Consider the following 17,556-nt stretch of genomic DNA (forward strand, 5'->3'; position numbering starts at 1 on the left):
GTTCATTAAAATGCTTTCTTTATTAGAGAAATGTATTAAGCCCAAAACGAACCTCCTGAGTGGGTGAGCATTCTTAGTCGCTTGGCACGCCTGAACAAATTTTAATAACAACTCGTAATCTTTATAGGAATTGATGAATCGCACTATACATATAGTTCTGTACTTGTTTCGTGTTGTCTATATAGGTAGGCTATATAGAAAAACGTCTTCGTAGAGTAATGGCTGTGCTCGGCTGGGACACGGAGTGATGCTGGTTCGACTCCTTTAGTGAAAACGATTTTTTTCTTAAACCTCTGTTCATGACGGCCTTCTCTGGTCACACGCTTTAATGACGCCTCACAGGAAGCAAGAATTGTTTTTGCATTAGTATACGTCACTATAGCGATGTGGCTCAAAATACGTGCTAGAGGAAAGATTCCTAGTGATTTGTGGAGGTCATCGCGAATGTTGTAAAAATAAATAATCCTTTAGGCTATACAAGAATATTTAAGATTTTGCTTTTGTGGTTAAAACGTCCGAAACCAATTCAGACTATGAAAGACGGCCTAGCGGAAGGCTCCGATAATTCTAACCACCTGAAGATATTTAACGTGCCCGGACCGTCTCGTCTGCGGCAATCTCGATCACCGTCGCCCAGGGCTCGCCCTTCGCCATCTGCTGCGAGGTCCTCATGGGCAGTGCAGGGCCGATTGCCCAGCCCCCAGCAGGAAAACTGAAACCAGCGACCTTCGGGGGTAGGCTCGCTGGACATCGCTGCGCGGGAGACCCCCCATCGACGCGGACCTGGAAACTCTACGAATCGACATTGGAAAAGTCCGCGGTTGCCGATTATAACGCTACCTCGACGCCACCACGGCGCACCCGCAACGACAACGAATTGCCGGTGGAACCGACGACGCGCCAACGCACCCGCAACAACGACGAATTGCCGGTGAAACAGACGACGCAACAATGCACCCGCAACAACGACCAATTTTCGGTGAAAAAGACGACGCAACAATGCACCCGCAACAACGACAAATTGCCGGTGGAACAGATGACGCGACAACGCACCCGCAACGACTACAAATTGCCGGTGGAACGGACACCGCAACAACGCGCCTGCAACAACGACGAATTGCAGGTGAAGCATAGCGCGTACACCGACGCAGAGCACTCAAACACTTAGAAGCCTGATATTCGCGAGAAGCTGTCGTTGGACATACCAGTAATACTGGATGGTCGCCATGTTCGAGCTTTGTGGGATACTACGCTGATTATTCTATTTTGAGCAGCCAGTTTGCCGCGATTCTCAAGAAGGTTTTGACTCCGTGGGCTGAACACACGTTCGCACTGCGGGTGGTCATCTGGTTACTCCTCTAGGCATGTGCACGCCAGGGTTCAAATTCAAGAGTCGACATTTGTGGTAAGCTGCCTCGTTCTGAAAAGCTGCTCACGTGACCTAATTCTGGGCGTAGATTTTCTTTGTGAATGTGGCGCAATTATTGATCTCCGAGATTTTAAGTTCTCGTTTTCAACTGAGAAAGCAGCGGCCCTCAGCAGTACACAGCGACCACTCAATGTGCTTGGAGTTTATGCGGACAGTGTCACGCTGCCACCCCGAACCAGCACCTTCGTTAATGTCAAATGCAATGCACTTCACGATGGTGATGCAATAGCCGAAACTAACCTCTCGTTACTGTTGACGCAGGGAGACTGCATGGCTCGCAGTTTGATCCATCTTAACTGTGGTCAGTCCAAGGTTACCAATTTTTCGCACGAGTATCGACACCTTTTTCGGAATACTCCCATAGCTTTCGCGGAACGCATATTTGAAGTCTCCGAGTGCTTGTCCACAGAAACCGTTCCACCGCCCACATCCCTCGACAACCTCGATATTAGCTCAGAGCTATCGGTGAGCCAGCGTGAACAGCTGTTTTCATTGTTGCTCGAATTCAGAGAGTGTTTTGCATCACCGTCAAAAGTGCATCAGACTCCCATTGCCAAGCACCAGATCGTGACGTTCGATGATGTGCGCCCAATTCACCAGCACCCCAACCGCGAATTCGTCGATCCAGCTCAAAGTTATTAAGTCACAAGTGAAACAAATGCTCGAAGATGACGTTATCCAGCCTTAAAATAGCCCATGGTCCTCCCCAGTCGTTCTAGTTAAAAAGAAAGACGGCACGTTACGTTTTTGCATCGATTAACGCAAGCTGAACGCCGTAACCAAGAAGGATGTTTACCCCTTGCCGCGGATTGACGACTCTCTCGACCGCCTTCGGCGTGCGAAGTACTTTTCGTCAATCGATCTGAAAAGTGGCTACTGGCAGTTTGAGGTAGATGAGCGAGATCGTGAAAAAACGGCATTTGTCACACCCGACGGACTTTACGAATTTAAAGTTCTACCTTTCGGACTTTGTTCCGCGCCAGCCACATTTCAGCGGATGATGGACACTGTCCTCGCCGGGCTTAAATGGCACTGTTGCCTAGTCTACATAGATGATGTGGTGGTCTTCGCAGAATCGTTTTCACAACATCTTAAGCGCCTGCGGTCAGTACTCGAAGCCCTTCGATCCGCTAACTTGACACTTAAGCCGCAGAAATGTCACTTCGGCAACCAAGAGCTTAAATGTCGTAAGCGCTGCCGGCGTGAAGCCCGACCCTGACAAGGTTACTGCTGTTGCGGAATTTCCGATTCCACGTGACAAGAAAGCTGTTCGCAGATTTCTCGGCTTGTGCAGTTATCACCGCCGTTTTATCGATAACTTCGCTGATCTTGCTGAACCGCTGACTCGGCTCACCCGGGGAGACACCCTTTTGTTTGGAGTCACGAGCAAGAAGTTGCTCTTACCGAGTTGCGTCTCCGTCTCCAATCGCCGCCTATTCTAGCCCATTTCGATGAGCACGGTGAGACAGAAATCCACACTAACGCCAGTAACATTGGCCTCGGGGCGGTTCTTGTGCAACGTCAAGAGGGTGTGGAACGAGTCGTCGCCTATGCTAGCCGTGCTTTATCCAGCGCCGAGATGAACTATTCAACTACTGAGAAGGAATGCTTGGCCATTATTTGGGCTGCTGCAAAATTTTGCCCCTACCTTTATGGTCGCCCATTTAAAGTGGTCACTGACCACCATTCCTTGTTTTGGCTGGCCAACCTGCGTGACCCATGCGGCCGCCTGGCGCGATGGAGCGTTCGCCTACAGGAGTTTGACCTCACTATAGTCTATAAGTCCGGACATAAGCATGACGATGCTGACGTGCTCTCTCGTGCGCCCGTCGAGCTCGCTTCACCACACACGGTGACTCTGGCAGTTTTCTCGGAGCTGTTGATGCTTCAGATAGTCTCATCAGCAGCGTGCTGATCCAGAGTTACGAGCCCTGATCGATTATTTAGAAGGTCAGCCAGCCACCACACGTAAGTGCTTTTCTCGGAGCTTTCTGCCTGAGATGTGGTGTGCTCTATAAGCACAACTCTAGATCCGATTCGAGAACCTACCTCCTCGTGGTACCCGCAGCTCTGCGAGAGGATCCTATCCTCCCATATGTGACATTCGCGTACAATACGGCAGTCCAAGAGACGACACGCTTCACGCCGTTTCGCCTAGTTTACGGCAGGGAGGTTCGGACGATGCTGGACGCAATGCTCCCTCGCGAAACGGATACCGAGCTTTCTACCGACGCCGAACACTTTGCCCAAGATGCTGAGCAAGCACGCCAACTAGCACGCGTCCACATCGCCCAGCAACAGGACAAGGATTCACGCCGGTACAACCTCCGCCAAGAACAAGCTTCCTACAACACCGGGGACCAGGTGTGGGTGTGGACTCCTGTTCGACGCCGTGGCCTATCGTAAAAGCTGATTTGCCGTTACTTCGGACCATATAAAGTCTTGCGGCGCCTCAGCGACGTTAACAATGAGGTCCTCCCAGATGGCCCAGAGCAGAGAGGCCGTCGGCTACCTCGTCCAGAGACAGTTCATGTTCTACGCATGAAGCCGTATTTTACGCGGTAACTGAAAGACGGCATCTGCAAACTTTTTTTTTCGTTTGCTTTTGTCCACCTGTGTGCACGTGTGCCGTGTGCGGACGCTTAAGGAGGGAGGAATGCCAAGAGGCGCTCGGAGCGAAAGACGTTGAAGTGGCGCTCGGAGAAAAAAGACGAAGTGAGTCGGCTCCGGACTAGAAGGACGTACCTAAAGCTTGGACCGTGTAATTCCACCTGCATCGGCTCTGATAACCTAGCCCTAGTCGCCAATATCGTGACAATATCACATAGGCGCCTTGCTTTTTTTCTCCATCGAAAAGGAGTCGCTGCGGTCGGAATTCGATCCCACATCCTTGGGCGCAGAAGTCGGGCGTCCTTATCACTCCGGCACATTTTTTTTTTCAGTATGCTATTTGTTACACCTAAACGGTCTGAAAAAAATTTAAGGAAAATGTGAAGAAGCTGCATGTGATTGTTGTCAGGCGTTCTACTTTTCTGCTTTTGGAATCCTCGTTTTCTAAAGCTTTTATTTCTTTTATTACTTACTATCCAAATCTTTGTTTCTAGAGTGGAGTTATTTCCCCGTATCAGAATTCGGAGTGTTATTTCAGCGGCGGGATCCACCTAAAGGCTCCGAATATGTGACCGTGTGTCCGATCATATAACCGCCTCGTACATGCTTCAGATGTACTCTGCAGCGTTTTGAGAGAAGCTCAAGTATTGTCGTACCAGGCCCGTTCCTTTTGACTTTACTTAGATATCTATTTGCCATGTATGAATCATGTCTCATTCTTGCAATAAGCCACTGCATTTAAGTGCCTTGCGACCTTGCCGTTTTAGCTCAATCGTTATGGTGATCTACTACTCAGCCCAAGGACGCGTGCTCAACCTTGGCCGCGCAACAGTCTTTTTCATAGCCAGAAAAGCAAGATACCCGTATACTATGCAAATTCTGCGCTCGTCAAAGAACCTTTAGGTTATAGACACTTACACATCCTTCGTAGCCTGAGTCGCTTTGGAAGTTTAAACTCAATTTCTTTTGAACTTGGTACCGGCTCTGTAAAATTTAGCTAACATCAAATTCAGAAACCCGCTCCCAGAACTAGCATATACTTTTGGATAAGAAGGTAAGTAGATCTATGCAATATGTACGCAGCATGGAACGTCCTATGCACAAGCGGTGAACAGCAACATATCTTACTGTGTGGGAAAAATTGTTTAGCTTTTTAATTACTCGCATTTGTCCTATGTGTTCTAGTAATCTTCTGAGTGTAAAACGGTTGCCCGCCAGTGTACGCTGCTGTTCTTCCAGTTGTTGACAACGTATTTGCCTAAAATAAGACGAATCTGGTGCAACCAGTCGCTACTAAAATATGAAGCCTTATGATAATATTTTTCATTGCGCATGAAGTTAAGGTAAAGAGAGACCATTGCAAAAAAAAATTCTTTAATTAGCCAATAAGAACGATATTCTAAAGTTCACTGTTATATTTACCGGAGAGCGAAATTAGAACACTGCGACTTTATCGAATCTGATTCTTTAATTACACGCCCGCGATGGTATCACGCCTTCGTGCAACGAAACCTTTGTGGAATTTCAATTGTTTACCTTCTAGAGCTTGTCATGCTTAACTGAACTTTTGACAAATCTACGTGCAAAGCAGTCATTCCTCTAGTAGCATGAGCCTGAGCGGAAGGTGTGGTCGACTAATAGCCGGATGTTAGGGCACGCATTTCTCCTGTTGGCTCCCCAAAGTATCTTTTCTTCTCTTTTCGCTTCGCCTAATGTTGTAGGCTTAACTTTTTACACCCTAGTTTTTTTTATACCTTTTCGGTTAGCTCAGCAGCCGAACCTCTATAGTTGATCACCTTGAGTGTGGACAAAAGTCAGTTGGTTGTGTGCGTAGCTTGCTGCAGATTATAATCCACTGCATAAATAAATTATATACCAAAGGCCCCGACAGTATGAGACTTGGCAGGTATTTATTGTTCAGTCTACAAGGAAAGATAAGGAAACGAGTTATGTAAGACTGTACAGATTAAAAAGTTCAGCTAGACGGTCGAAAGTTTCAAATTGCCTTTGACTGTGAAAAAAGCGCAGTATGAAAGCGGAGCAAACACTTCATTGGTGTGTTGGGGTTCACAAATCTTTATAAAATTTTTTACGCATTCCTCCGTAAATTGATCACTTGTAATATCAGCTCTTGCTCGTAGCTCACAGCCATCATACAGGTCTGGAAACAGAACAAAAAGCATGCATTATCGAGAGCTTGATCGAATTTTGTTATATTGCAAAAGCAAAAAACCAGCAACTGCTTCAGTTTTATCATGCACCGCCATTTGGAATTACTATGTTTTATTTTGATCAGATGCGTCTCTCATAGCCTGAGTCGCTTTGGACGTTAAACCCCACAAACCAACCAACCATTTTGATCAGACGAAAACATTAGTGTGGAAACACTGGCGTATTAGGTTATAATAGCATTCCACAGTATAGCACCGTGTGAAAACGAAGATTGCCCTACTTGGAGAGAGCGAACAAAAAAGTTTTTATAGAATAGAAATGAACAGCGAGTAGTGGTCCCATTTACGCAGATTCTCGAAGGCGTCACCCGGCATCTATTGCTTATGGTAAATCGAATTCTGTCTAGAACAACTTTGAGCTTTGGTGCGTTCAGCGGAACGCTGGTTGTGTTCATTGCAACGCTGGGTCTACCGCAGCCAAAGCTTTCGTTCCACCATCGGCCCAGCAGCGTTGAATACCTTAAATTTTTTAGTCATGATGTTTGTTCGCGTCCCTAATTTCGGCCCTGAACAGGTGTGTGGAATTTCACTACACCTTGTGTTCTTGACTTCGGTGAGTATCAAAACCGTGATAAGCTGTTTGGCAGATAAAATTATCTTATATCCAATTACGATATCCTAATGTGAGCACCAGTGCCGGATAGCTTCCGCTGAATCCAAGGCGAACCGAAAAATATACTGACATCCTTCTGCATTACAGAATAAAGAAACGATAAAAATCGCGACACCACCTCAAATTAAAATAAATAGAAAGGCATTCACCTCAAGAAAAGGGCGAGGAGGAGGATGATGAGGAGATAAATAGATGTATATATTGAAAGAAAAAGGCAGAGAGGTTGGCCGGAATAGTTCGAAAGGCAGGGAAGTTAACTAGTAAAAGCAACCGGTTTGTTACCCTGCACTGGGGGAAGGAGATGAGTGGATATAAAAGTTGTGAGAGAGGAATAGTTGAAGTTAATACAGTCACATAACAGACACGCCACATCCCATCACATTACAGTCATGTCATAGCAAACTCAGAGTCTTTCGATCAGGCCTGTGCTTCTCATAAAGCTTAGCAGTGCTTGGGAGGCCTTCTCCGCAGACGATCGTCGTGGCCATGGACCTAAAATCTTAGTTTCACTCAATGGGCGTCCATCTAAATGCTACAGCGAACGGCACAGACACTGCCTTTCCTCACTGTATATCGGGCACTCACAAAGAATGTTGCCTATATACTGGTCGCAACCACAGTTTTTACATGTAGGGCTGTTTGCCATGCCTATCATAAAAGAATACGAGTTTGTGAATGGTACACCAACCAACAGGCGGCACAGCAATGTTTCTTCGCCTCGGGTATAGGCCAGGTGGAAGGCGGAGCTTCAGGTCAGGGTCCAGGTATTTCAAGCGGCAGTTCGCAAACTGGCCAGAATTCTACAAGGAGAGCGTGTGTTCCCGCCCAAGTGCGCGAAACTTCCCCGCTGCGTCTGCCCTGGAATCGGGGATCAACACACAATCGCCGTCTTGGTGGGCTATTTGTGCTACCTCGTCCGCGCGAAGATTGCCCGCTATGCCACTGTGTCCTGGAAGCCGTTGGAAGATGATGTCATGTCCTCCTTGTATGGCATTGTGATTAGGTTGTCGTATTTCCGCCGCAAGTTGCTCATGGGCTCCACGGCGAAGAGCCGCTTTAAGGCTTGCAGAGGTGCTCTTGAATCTGGGAAAATAGACCATCGTTGAGGGCTTTGCTGACTGATATGCCTAATAGCGACACGTAAAGCGGTTAGTTCTGCGGCTGTTGAAGAAGTCTGGTGAATTGTCCTAACTTCTATTTCTGTATTAATTGAGGGTATGACCATGGAGCCTGAAGAACTCAAGGCATTCACTGAACCATCGGTGTAGACGTGCAAACGATTTGCATGGTACTCATGGAAGCATTCAAGAGTGATTTGTTTCAGTTCTGTAGTCGATAGCTCGACCTTCTTCCTGATCCCGGGTATTGAAAGAAGCACGTGTGGTTTATGCAGGCTCCATAGTGGAGATGACGGTCTAGATGCGGGTGTAAACTGGGACGGCTATATAGCGCGATGCGCATCAACGGTCTTTGTAAATGATGTGCGCGGCCTGGTAATGGGAAGACTGGGCCAAATGATGACAAGGAACCCGAAAGATGTGTCGGGAATGTGCCTTCAGGGAGTCAACTGTTAGGTAGGTAGATATGGGATGCTCCTGTGCAATTAAAATGGTAGCCGCCGTAGAGGCACATTTCGGCCATCCCAGGCAGGTTCGAAGAGCTTGAGCTTGAACGCTATGTAGAATTCCTAAATTGGTTTTCTTGATATTTCCAAGTGCAGGTAAGCTTTACCGAAGAAATCCCATAAATATTGCACGGCATAGTTGTAGTATCGACCGCACGGACGCTCCCCATGACTTCCCCCAATAAAGGCAAGTACGTGAGTAATTGCTGTCAGCCTCTTTTTCATGAATGAAATATGGGGAGTCCACGAAAGATTTCGGTCGATGATATCTCCCAGAAAGCGATGGCTGCTTTCGTAGGGTATTGTTTTTCCATCAATGCGTACGGTGTAAGATGACATGTTCTTGCGTGTAAATACAACTAGCGAACACTTTTCAGTTGATATTTGTAGACCACGCAGGTGGAGGTAGGTCGCAACTATACTTGCCACCTTTTGAAGCTTCGCTCTAACCTGTGGGCGCAAAACGACTGATGCCCAGATGCAGATTTCGTCTGGATATATTGAAAGTTGCGCCAATTGTGGTATGAAGTCGACAAGCCCGACAAGAGTAAGATTGAAAAGCGTTGGGCTTAGTACTCCGCCCTGTGGGACTCCACGGGAAGTGAAATGAGAAGATGTTGGGACATCCTCAGTCTGCATAAAGTGAGATCTGTTGGATAAATACCTGCGTATGCAGCAAAAGACACGACCGCCAAGCTCGCAGCTTCTAGAGCGTCAAAAATGGCCTGGTGAGTGACGTTGTCATATGCGCTCTTCATATTCAAAATTTTTTGTTTTATACAGATGTTGCCAGGTTCACCACGTTGTCAGTCGAAGAGCGTCCACGTCGAAACCCTGACATAATATCCAGATATATGCGGTAGCGCTGTAGGTACCATTCAATACGTATAAGCAGCATTCTTTCAAGTACTTTACCAACGCAACTAGCCAGTGCAATTGAACGGTATGATGTCAAGTCCAGAGGCGATTTGCCAGGTTTCAGGAGCGGAACTAAACGACAGCACTTTCACTCGTCTGGAACTGTACTCCATGGTTTGTTGTAATATTACAAAAGAGCGTGCCTAGCTTCTTGACCAAGATTTGCAAGTGCAGTGTATGTTACAGCGTCGGGACCCGTTGATGATGACCGTCTGCAAGAAGCCAGCGCAGCGTCAAGTTCCTCTAGGGAGAAGGGAAGTTCCATATTTGAATCCCGTGAAGCTGGAACATTGTTGAAATGTAACGTTGCCGTTGGAGTTGATTGGCCTGCTACCCTAGCGCACAACGTTTCTGCTACCTCGACCTCACTACGTCTTTGATAGAGTGCGAGAGATTTAAATGGGTAGAGTTCTTTATGGAATGTTCGGAGACCACGAACGACATCCCATATGCGTGATAAAGGCTTACGGGGATCATGCGTTTCACATAATGACCGCCAGCGTTTTGCCTGGAGGGCTTGAATTCGGCGCTGAAATTTCTTTTGCAGGTGCCTTGCATCTCTGAGGTCGAGGCGCGACTTCGTCAGTCAGATCTACGCTCTGCCCTCCGTCGCAATGCTCGCAGGCGCTGTAATTCCGTATCAAACTCTGTGTAGGTAGGCACTGGGGTGAAGAAAGACGTCGCGTATATCATGGCCTCCTTAATTTTCTGTTCAATACTTGCAGAGAGGCCTGCTGTGCAAGCATCTTCCGTAAGTGCTTGATATGCCGACCAATCGATGCGGCGCATTCGTGGGACAGACGTGGATATGGAAAGGCCATTAATGATCACATACATAGGAATGTGGTCACTTCCGTGTGTTTCTATATCTGCAAATCATTGGACGTTGTTGGTAAGGCATCGAGACACGAAAGCTAAATCAAGGCATCTGCTGTAAGTTGCCCCTCGAATAAAGGTCAGTGTACCGTCATTAAGACATTGCAGGTCATGATCAGAGGCGAAGGACACAAGCTTCTTCCCTTGAGGCTCATTCGAACACTTCCCCACATCATGTGGTGAGCGTTAAAGTCTCCCATGATGATCCAAAAGCCAGGTGTAATCGCCATCAAGTCGCTCAATTGTGTTGCGTCAAAACGACTGGATGGCGACATATACGCACCCACAAGTGTAAACGTGAGATTGCGCTCCTTCACTCTCAGGCAAACGTACTGGTTGTCATTGCTGGGAGTGCGAGAAAACCGTCACGTCTATGCCACCTTACCACACAGGATCTTGTTCCTCACCTATGTATATGAAAGTGCTTTTGTAAATTAATAAACACTGTATAATATGCTGTGAGGGGATGAAAGGGGCCGCATGAACCCGTCTTCACTAATGATCTAACCGAGGAGCAGTTGGAGACTGCTGTCAAGCCCCGGCCTGGATGACACGTGTAGTCTGGTGGATCGGAATCGGTAGAAAGTCTCGATCCACGACTTTCTAGACTGAGGAGGCTGCTCGCCTATGGCGAATATTGCGCGCCTATTTCGAAGAAGACTGCACATCCGAAGCACTAAATATGTTGCAAGTTTCGCATTCACGCTTCGTGCTAAGGTCCGTTTTTACCCCATGGGAATACGAGATATTGCAAGAACCGCGGCAATAACACAACGCTAGAAACAAATCAAGCAGAGCAGAATGAAAAGAAAAAACTAGAGTGAGAGCAGGAACACAACGCGTTGCTTATTACTGATATATGCTCCAAGAAATGAAAGCTGTCACAAAAATGCGTAGTTATAAAATAGATGAATTTCAAAGAATATACGGCACCAAGAGAAATAGAGTTAATAATTTTCTGAAATACATGCCGAACAAGTGTCGTTGATCGTGTGAAGCGAATTCGCAGCGCGGTTCCTTGGTGGGACGTAATCACTGATGTATACGGCCGGAGCAAAGAAAAGAAACAACTCCGCCCTTACCACCTGTCAATGTTATCTCAGGCATTCTCTGGGTTATTACATAATGCTTTGAGTAACGGGTCTTTAGTCTAAACGTCTACCGCCATGTAGACATTGCGAAACTAGTAACTAGTGAAGAAGAAACCATCTTGAAGGCATATGAAGATACGATTTCGATTATACAATGTGAATACTTACAAACTGTCACAAATGATAACTTACAATCGGGAAGGACGTCAGACGGACAGATGCATTTTATCTCATTATAAGCAACGGATGTTTACTGGCAATATTCAGGTTCATAGAAAGTTAGGAGTCGGTGATGTAAAAATATTGAAGAATACGCTACCGTAAGTTGAGAAGCCATTTGCTGTAAATTATATTGACAGGTAACTCAGGAGATAAATGTATATATTGATCAAGGATCTGAACAGCTAGAATAAATTGGTGTGTTTGAAATATTTTGCAGATATTTAGAGTATTTGTCATAAATATTACAGAATGGTGCACGTTCGTGCTTGGTGAAGAATTCTGTGCAAGGGTTGTGGGAATACATCTGCCTGAGGCCTGTCGCAACGGCGGATAAGCTTTACGTGACACATATAGGATATAAAGTACGAATGTGACGAAGTTTGCTCAGTAGCCAGCCTCATGGTCAGGAAAAGCAGTTTGGTAATATCCTAAAAAATTAAATTATGCAAAAGCTATATCTTTCCCACCTTGAACATAGAAGAGTGAGGCTATCAAAAAGGAGTGAACGTAAAAGGCAGAGTGCGTAAGTAGCTCTGGCCAGAAAGAGAACAGGTGGAAGCTTACACAAGGGCACGGCAACACAGAGGGTGAGAGAACTCTTCTATCCAAAAGAAGGTGAATGAAATGCACATGTGAACGATATGCAGCGAGAAAGGTGAAAAGCTATGGTCGCAAAGTCTGAATGGAACCGAATGAATGAGAAGGCGTCGAGCATAGTTGTAGCGTGTTCAGTGCGCGGGCGAAATAAGTATGCTTGCGGCGATTGCGCGAGGTGTACGTAGCTGCATAGATCAGTATTACAGAGATAAAATTGGGAACATTTCTGCCTACCAATGACCGTAAAAGGCTATTGCTGTTGATAAATTACTTACTTTGAACTTGGAAACGCTGTGTTGTCAAAAATACGCCACATGTGTTATTCTTACTTTGGTACACCAATTGCTCCGCTCCCCGCGGTTGATAATCTGTAAAAAATAGGCTGATTGTGTTCATTTCTGTAGTCAGCGATGCTATCAAAACATGTATCTCGGCATCTGACCTGAGCAGGAGGAGCTCTTTCACACACTGAGGTGCGAACTTAAAAGTTGCTGTACTGAACTCCAATTTGTCTGACCGATTCAGAACTGAGAAAAGGATGACACAATTTAAACGTTTTGAGACACAAGAATATGAGGGGCAATACAGGTTTTGATGAATAGGTTGTCATTTATATTCAACTGTGATTGTATCACAGTAGTCATCTTTAAAATTTCTCTTACGCATGTCACTGCCGGTCGTACAAGGTCCTCCATGGTTCAGGTGAGCATATGAGCAGGTGGTCGGTCTTCTGAGAAGCATTGTGCCCGTCCCTACCACGCCTCAAAAAAAAAAAAAGCGGTAAGCTATGTAGAGCATCGCATTCATGTGCCTCCTTGTCCGCACCACTGCATGGCTGTGTCGAAAGGGGTGGCGCGCTAAGAGTGCGGCTACCTGTACGCGTGTTCACCTTTCACAATTCGTGACTTTTCAGCAATTATCGTCGTGTCGATACCTATACAGCACACTGAGGTTCGGTACGTTCCTCGTGAGTGGTAACTATCACTACCAGCACTTCATAAAGGACCGCTTTTTTAAAATTCGCGGAGCTCATTGAACCCAATTTTGTGCCTGAATCGTGCAAAAATCTACCAGCCCTGACCGCCTCACGTTGAGGTTGTGTGCAGCAGGAATACCCGGAACCTGAACGTACCTGTGTAACAATAACGGTCAGAATACGTCAGTGGCACCGCGAACATTCTGATGGGAGCAGCTTGTATTAAGCGGCAAGCATTCAGCGGAGGTCAACGGGGAGAGTGACGAGAATATGACATGGTAAACGTTCGGCGTGCACACGGAAAACTACAGTTTTGAAGGACCACTTTCACTATTTGGTTCTTTCGTTGAATTCTTTCCCTCATTCAAAAGGAGAAAGCGTCTTGGACAGCTTGAGTTTACGCCGAAGGTACGGAGCGAATCACCAGCACTACAGCGCTCTTGTAGCACGTGATGCCTTGACTAACGTGAGGTTACTAACGAAGAGAACGAGCCAGGAGATGCGATATTGGAGGGGCGACTCCGCAGTAAGAAATAAAAATATTCGCAAACTAGTTCTCCACGAGCAGTGTGCCTTAAACATGTTTTGTTTTGAAAATTTCTATGGCTACACCCTTCAGGTTGACTTTTATTGTAATATGGTGACGCGCTTCCCGGCATCGCTTTATACCCGGCGCCTCGGCGAACGTAAGCTTCCTGCTACAGTGGCTGGCGTAACGTTTGGCTCCTCACAGAAGAGAGCGTCGTGCTGCCTGCGTGAAATGACAGGCGTGCTCTACACGTAGTTCTACCCTAAATCTCAAGAGCACACTTAGATTAAGAAACCTCGCTTGCGGTCAACGACAGCATGTTGTATTTCACCCAGACACGTAGATGATGTGAGCGTCTCGGATCGTCATTTAAACAGCTTTTATACTTCCATAGGTTTCATTGTTCGTAGCGGGGTTAAAAGCGATTCCCCACTTATTTCAATAACCGTCATTCAGACGTCAATCAATCAATCATCCAAAGTTTATTTTTCAGCAAATTGTACAAAAACGTGTGCTGGTGAGTCCAAGTACAGAATTCTTGTTAGTAAACAAGGCAGCCAGCCTTGGTTGAGTCTTGGATAACACCCCGTAAATCGCACCGGCTATACTCCGTTTCATACATCAAGTGCAACACTACCAAAGCTACAGCTCTTGTTTGCGCTCTTCGCATCCACGATAAAAAATAGTGCCTGCTCTTGACGAGTGAAAATAATAGTTGCTTTGTCTACAAGCCTAATACATTTTACATTTGCCATCAACTTCATAAAAAGCACCTTTTTTAGAGAGAAAAGGTCGGATTCGGCTAATTTGTATGTTTTTTAATGTCGTTTTTGTTCGTGCCGCGTTTTGCTGCCCCGCAACCTTGCCAGTTGTGCCACCAGATGGCGCTGGCTGTGCCCTCCGCGCTGCGCATCTCTTTTTGAGAAAATGTTTCTTTGGTGCGCATTTTTTCTATAAGATCCGCTCTGTGAAGATGTCTAAGCATGCGAAGCATGTTATTGCAAACATGTATGCTCGGAATAGAGCCCGTTTCGGCAGGAACCACTCACCTACAGAACGAGCGCGTAGTGATACGCCTCCTGTTTTTTTTCTTGCGGACTACTTGCGTAGCTTTCGCTGCGTTGCACCTGATGCATGAAACGGAGTATAGAGTTCCGGTTTAAAGGAGCGGCACCGGGGTGATTGAGAGTGGCGCGTGCAGGAAGCTCGAAATGGTGTTCGATGCGGGTGATAAATCCGGAAAAGGTGCATGCCAAAGGGTTTCCGCAATCAGGAGGATAGCGCGAAAGCCATGAAGAGGAAAGACGGTAATCCTGCTTCTCAGGATAGCTTAGATGCTTGGCGGTGAAGACATGATCGCGAGATGAGTCCGGGTTGGCCGCAGCAGTGTCACGCACGACGTCGAGGAAGACGCGTCACTCAAAGTATCGCGTCTACTGTTGTCATAACTGATATGTGTCGGTTGGTAGTAGCAGGCCTGTTGAATTTGGGGTGCCCTCAGTATGTTGCTGTGCCGTGGCTGCTTCCGTTCCCGGTGTTCGTCGAAGTCCGCTGTATTAATGGTGATTGTAGGAGGCGGACGCGGCGGATGCGATGAAGGGAGCTCTGTAGGACCCTACTGTAAGTCTAGCTGCCGAGTAACTTTTTCTTTGTTTTTTCTTCTTCGCGAACAATCTGATGGACGTGGAGGCCAGATAACTAGACGATGTTACGTCAGCAGCGTCACCAGCGGACAGCGGCGTCATGCCAGCCAGACAACCGAGCTTGGGTGGGATCCGACGTATTTTTAGTGTCTAGAACGCGCGGCAGTGCTGAACTACGTAGCCACTGAGCCAAGGCTACATTTAACATGAAGGAAATTATGTGTCCGCCATACTCTTTATTCAGATGGCCAAATTTGTCATTCTTATGTAAAGCAAGGAGGCGTAAGGTTGCATAGCTTCCAGACTTCCTCGAAATACTTCGTGCATGTGTCACCAGGAAGCTGAGCTCTGAGAGAGCGCTTGTTCAGCTCTCTTCTTCTTAGCCTCAGAGTCTCCGACGCCCTTTTTATCTCTTCTGCGAAGCGGTCCCAGGTGGTGAAATTGTCCTCTTGGTTGTTGTAACACGTGCCATGAAGCGCGAAGGCCATGTTGTCTAGCCAGGTGGAAGAGTAACACTTAATGTTACGTCTCACCCTCTGGTAATGGGTGAGCCACTCATCCACGCCTTCGTTGAATGAGCCCATGAATAAAAGAAGCTCCCAGTAATGCTGTCATGACGTGCTAGCACGATCCTCAGAGCGCCGCTGCCGAGAGACATCGTAGGCTCTGATGACGGCAGGCCAGCATGACGTCGACTTGGGTGCGGTTCAAGCGAGGGATCTGTCTTCGGAGTTTCTGGTCACGTCTACCCCGCACCTTTGAACAAGATGTTTCTAGTGAGGTTTTATTGGCTAAGGATTACCCTCGGAAACCAGCTTAGTCCGTTTACGAGCCCCATTACAATCCCCTATTTTTTTTCGAAGAGTTTGCACAAGGCATAAGTTGAGAAAGGGGGAATGGGATGCAGGAGATAGAAAGAGTAAAGAAGGAGTGAAGTCCAGTTGTGCTTATGTATTCGAGAAGGTTGGCAGTATAGCGATTGTCCATTGTCCATTTCTCATAATCACTATAGCGATTCCACCGCAGGCTTACCTTCATGATTATCCGTTGCCTAATGTGAGTCGTTGATGGACACGTCCACAACAAGTGACGCACATCGCAGACGTCAGGTGGAGTCTCACAGTGAGGGCACCTGTCAGTCACTGGTAGATCTTTTTCCCGCCATCAATGTCGAACAGATGGGGTCAGAGCCACCCCTGCCCGGATCCGGCGCACTGTCACCTCTTCCTGCCGAGTAAGACTACGGGGAAAGGGTTCGAACACGGAGGAATGAGAGCGCGTGTTCGCTGGCGCAGAACTTGCGAATCGGAAACGTGGGGCAGGAACGGATCTGTGGGAAGAGGGGAAGGTGGTGCATCGACTAATGTGTTTATATGCGTCATAGCATCCGCTTGAATATTATGTGGATCGCGAGCATGGCCGCGAATCCAGTGTATGCGCACAGGACATGGGTACTTTGAATAGAGCAAATGTATGGACTGTGTTATTTGGAATGTGCGTCGAATGGCCTTAAGCTGTTTAAGGGCAAGGAGAGAGTCTGTGTAACGATGAACTGCATTGAATGTAGGAACTGGCGGAAGGGAATGTATGGCATTGTAAATTGCTAGAAGTTCCAGTGCCAGAGGGGTGCACGTATCCACGGTATATGTCACGTGAGTGGTGAGATGCGGATGAGAGGGACTATACACAGAGGTAACTCCTCGCTCTGCAGTATGTGATGCATTGGTATATAATATGCACCCTTCAGGCAGATGTGCGGATGATACCGACGGGAAAGCAGTGGGGCGATTGTCCGTGAGCTGGCAGTACGACCATCGAGGTAGTGTCTTTAAATGATGTAGTTGTAAAGACTGTTTGCGAGCTCTGTTTGCCATCCGCTGATCAACGAGTTCAGTGAGCATATTTAGCTGGGCATACTCCTGAAGTACTGGTATGGGTATTAGGCGGGGAAGATATGTTACTGCACGCATAGCCTCACGATTGATGGCCTCAAGGGAGTCCCACTGTCTGCGGGTGAGACGTTGAAACTGTGCCTGGTAGATTATACGCGGCTGGAAGACAGAGCGAACAAGCTGGCGGGCCGTGTGAGCACGCGCGCCGTCAGAACGCATAGCTATGCGACGAATGAGACCTAGAGTAGCGTGAGCGGTCTTACGCATGGCTGCCAGCCACGGGGGTGCCAGTCCCAGAGGAATGA

At 47.1% G+C, this 17,556-nt stretch overlaps 1 protein-coding gene across 1 annotated transcript in view; it reads right to left on the bottom strand.

Annotated features, from left to right (window-relative positions):
* Nucleotides 1–5,936: 5,936 nt before the first annotated feature.
* Nucleotides 5,937–17,556, bottom strand: part of LOC146174283 (uncharacterized) — a 35,429-nt gene continuing 23,809 nt past the window's right edge. Inside the window, exons 4-5 of the mRNA XM_084584062.1 lie at nt 12,487–12,579; nt 5,937–6,200 (exon numbers count right to left, since the gene is read on the bottom strand). Of these exons, the coding sequence (XP_084440188.1) occupies nt 6,019–6,200; nt 12,487–12,579 (275 nt within the window). The 3' untranslated portion in view covers nt 5,937–6,018. The remainder of the gene's footprint in view (nt 6,201–12,486; nt 12,580–17,556) is intronic.

This window comes from Amblyomma maculatum, chromosome 11 (assembly GCF_055883805.1).
Source record: "Amblyomma maculatum isolate TAMU_Amacu chromosome 11, ASM5588380v1, whole genome shotgun sequence".
NCBI lineage: Eukaryota > Metazoa > Arthropoda > Arachnida > Ixodida > Ixodidae > Amblyomma > Amblyomma maculatum.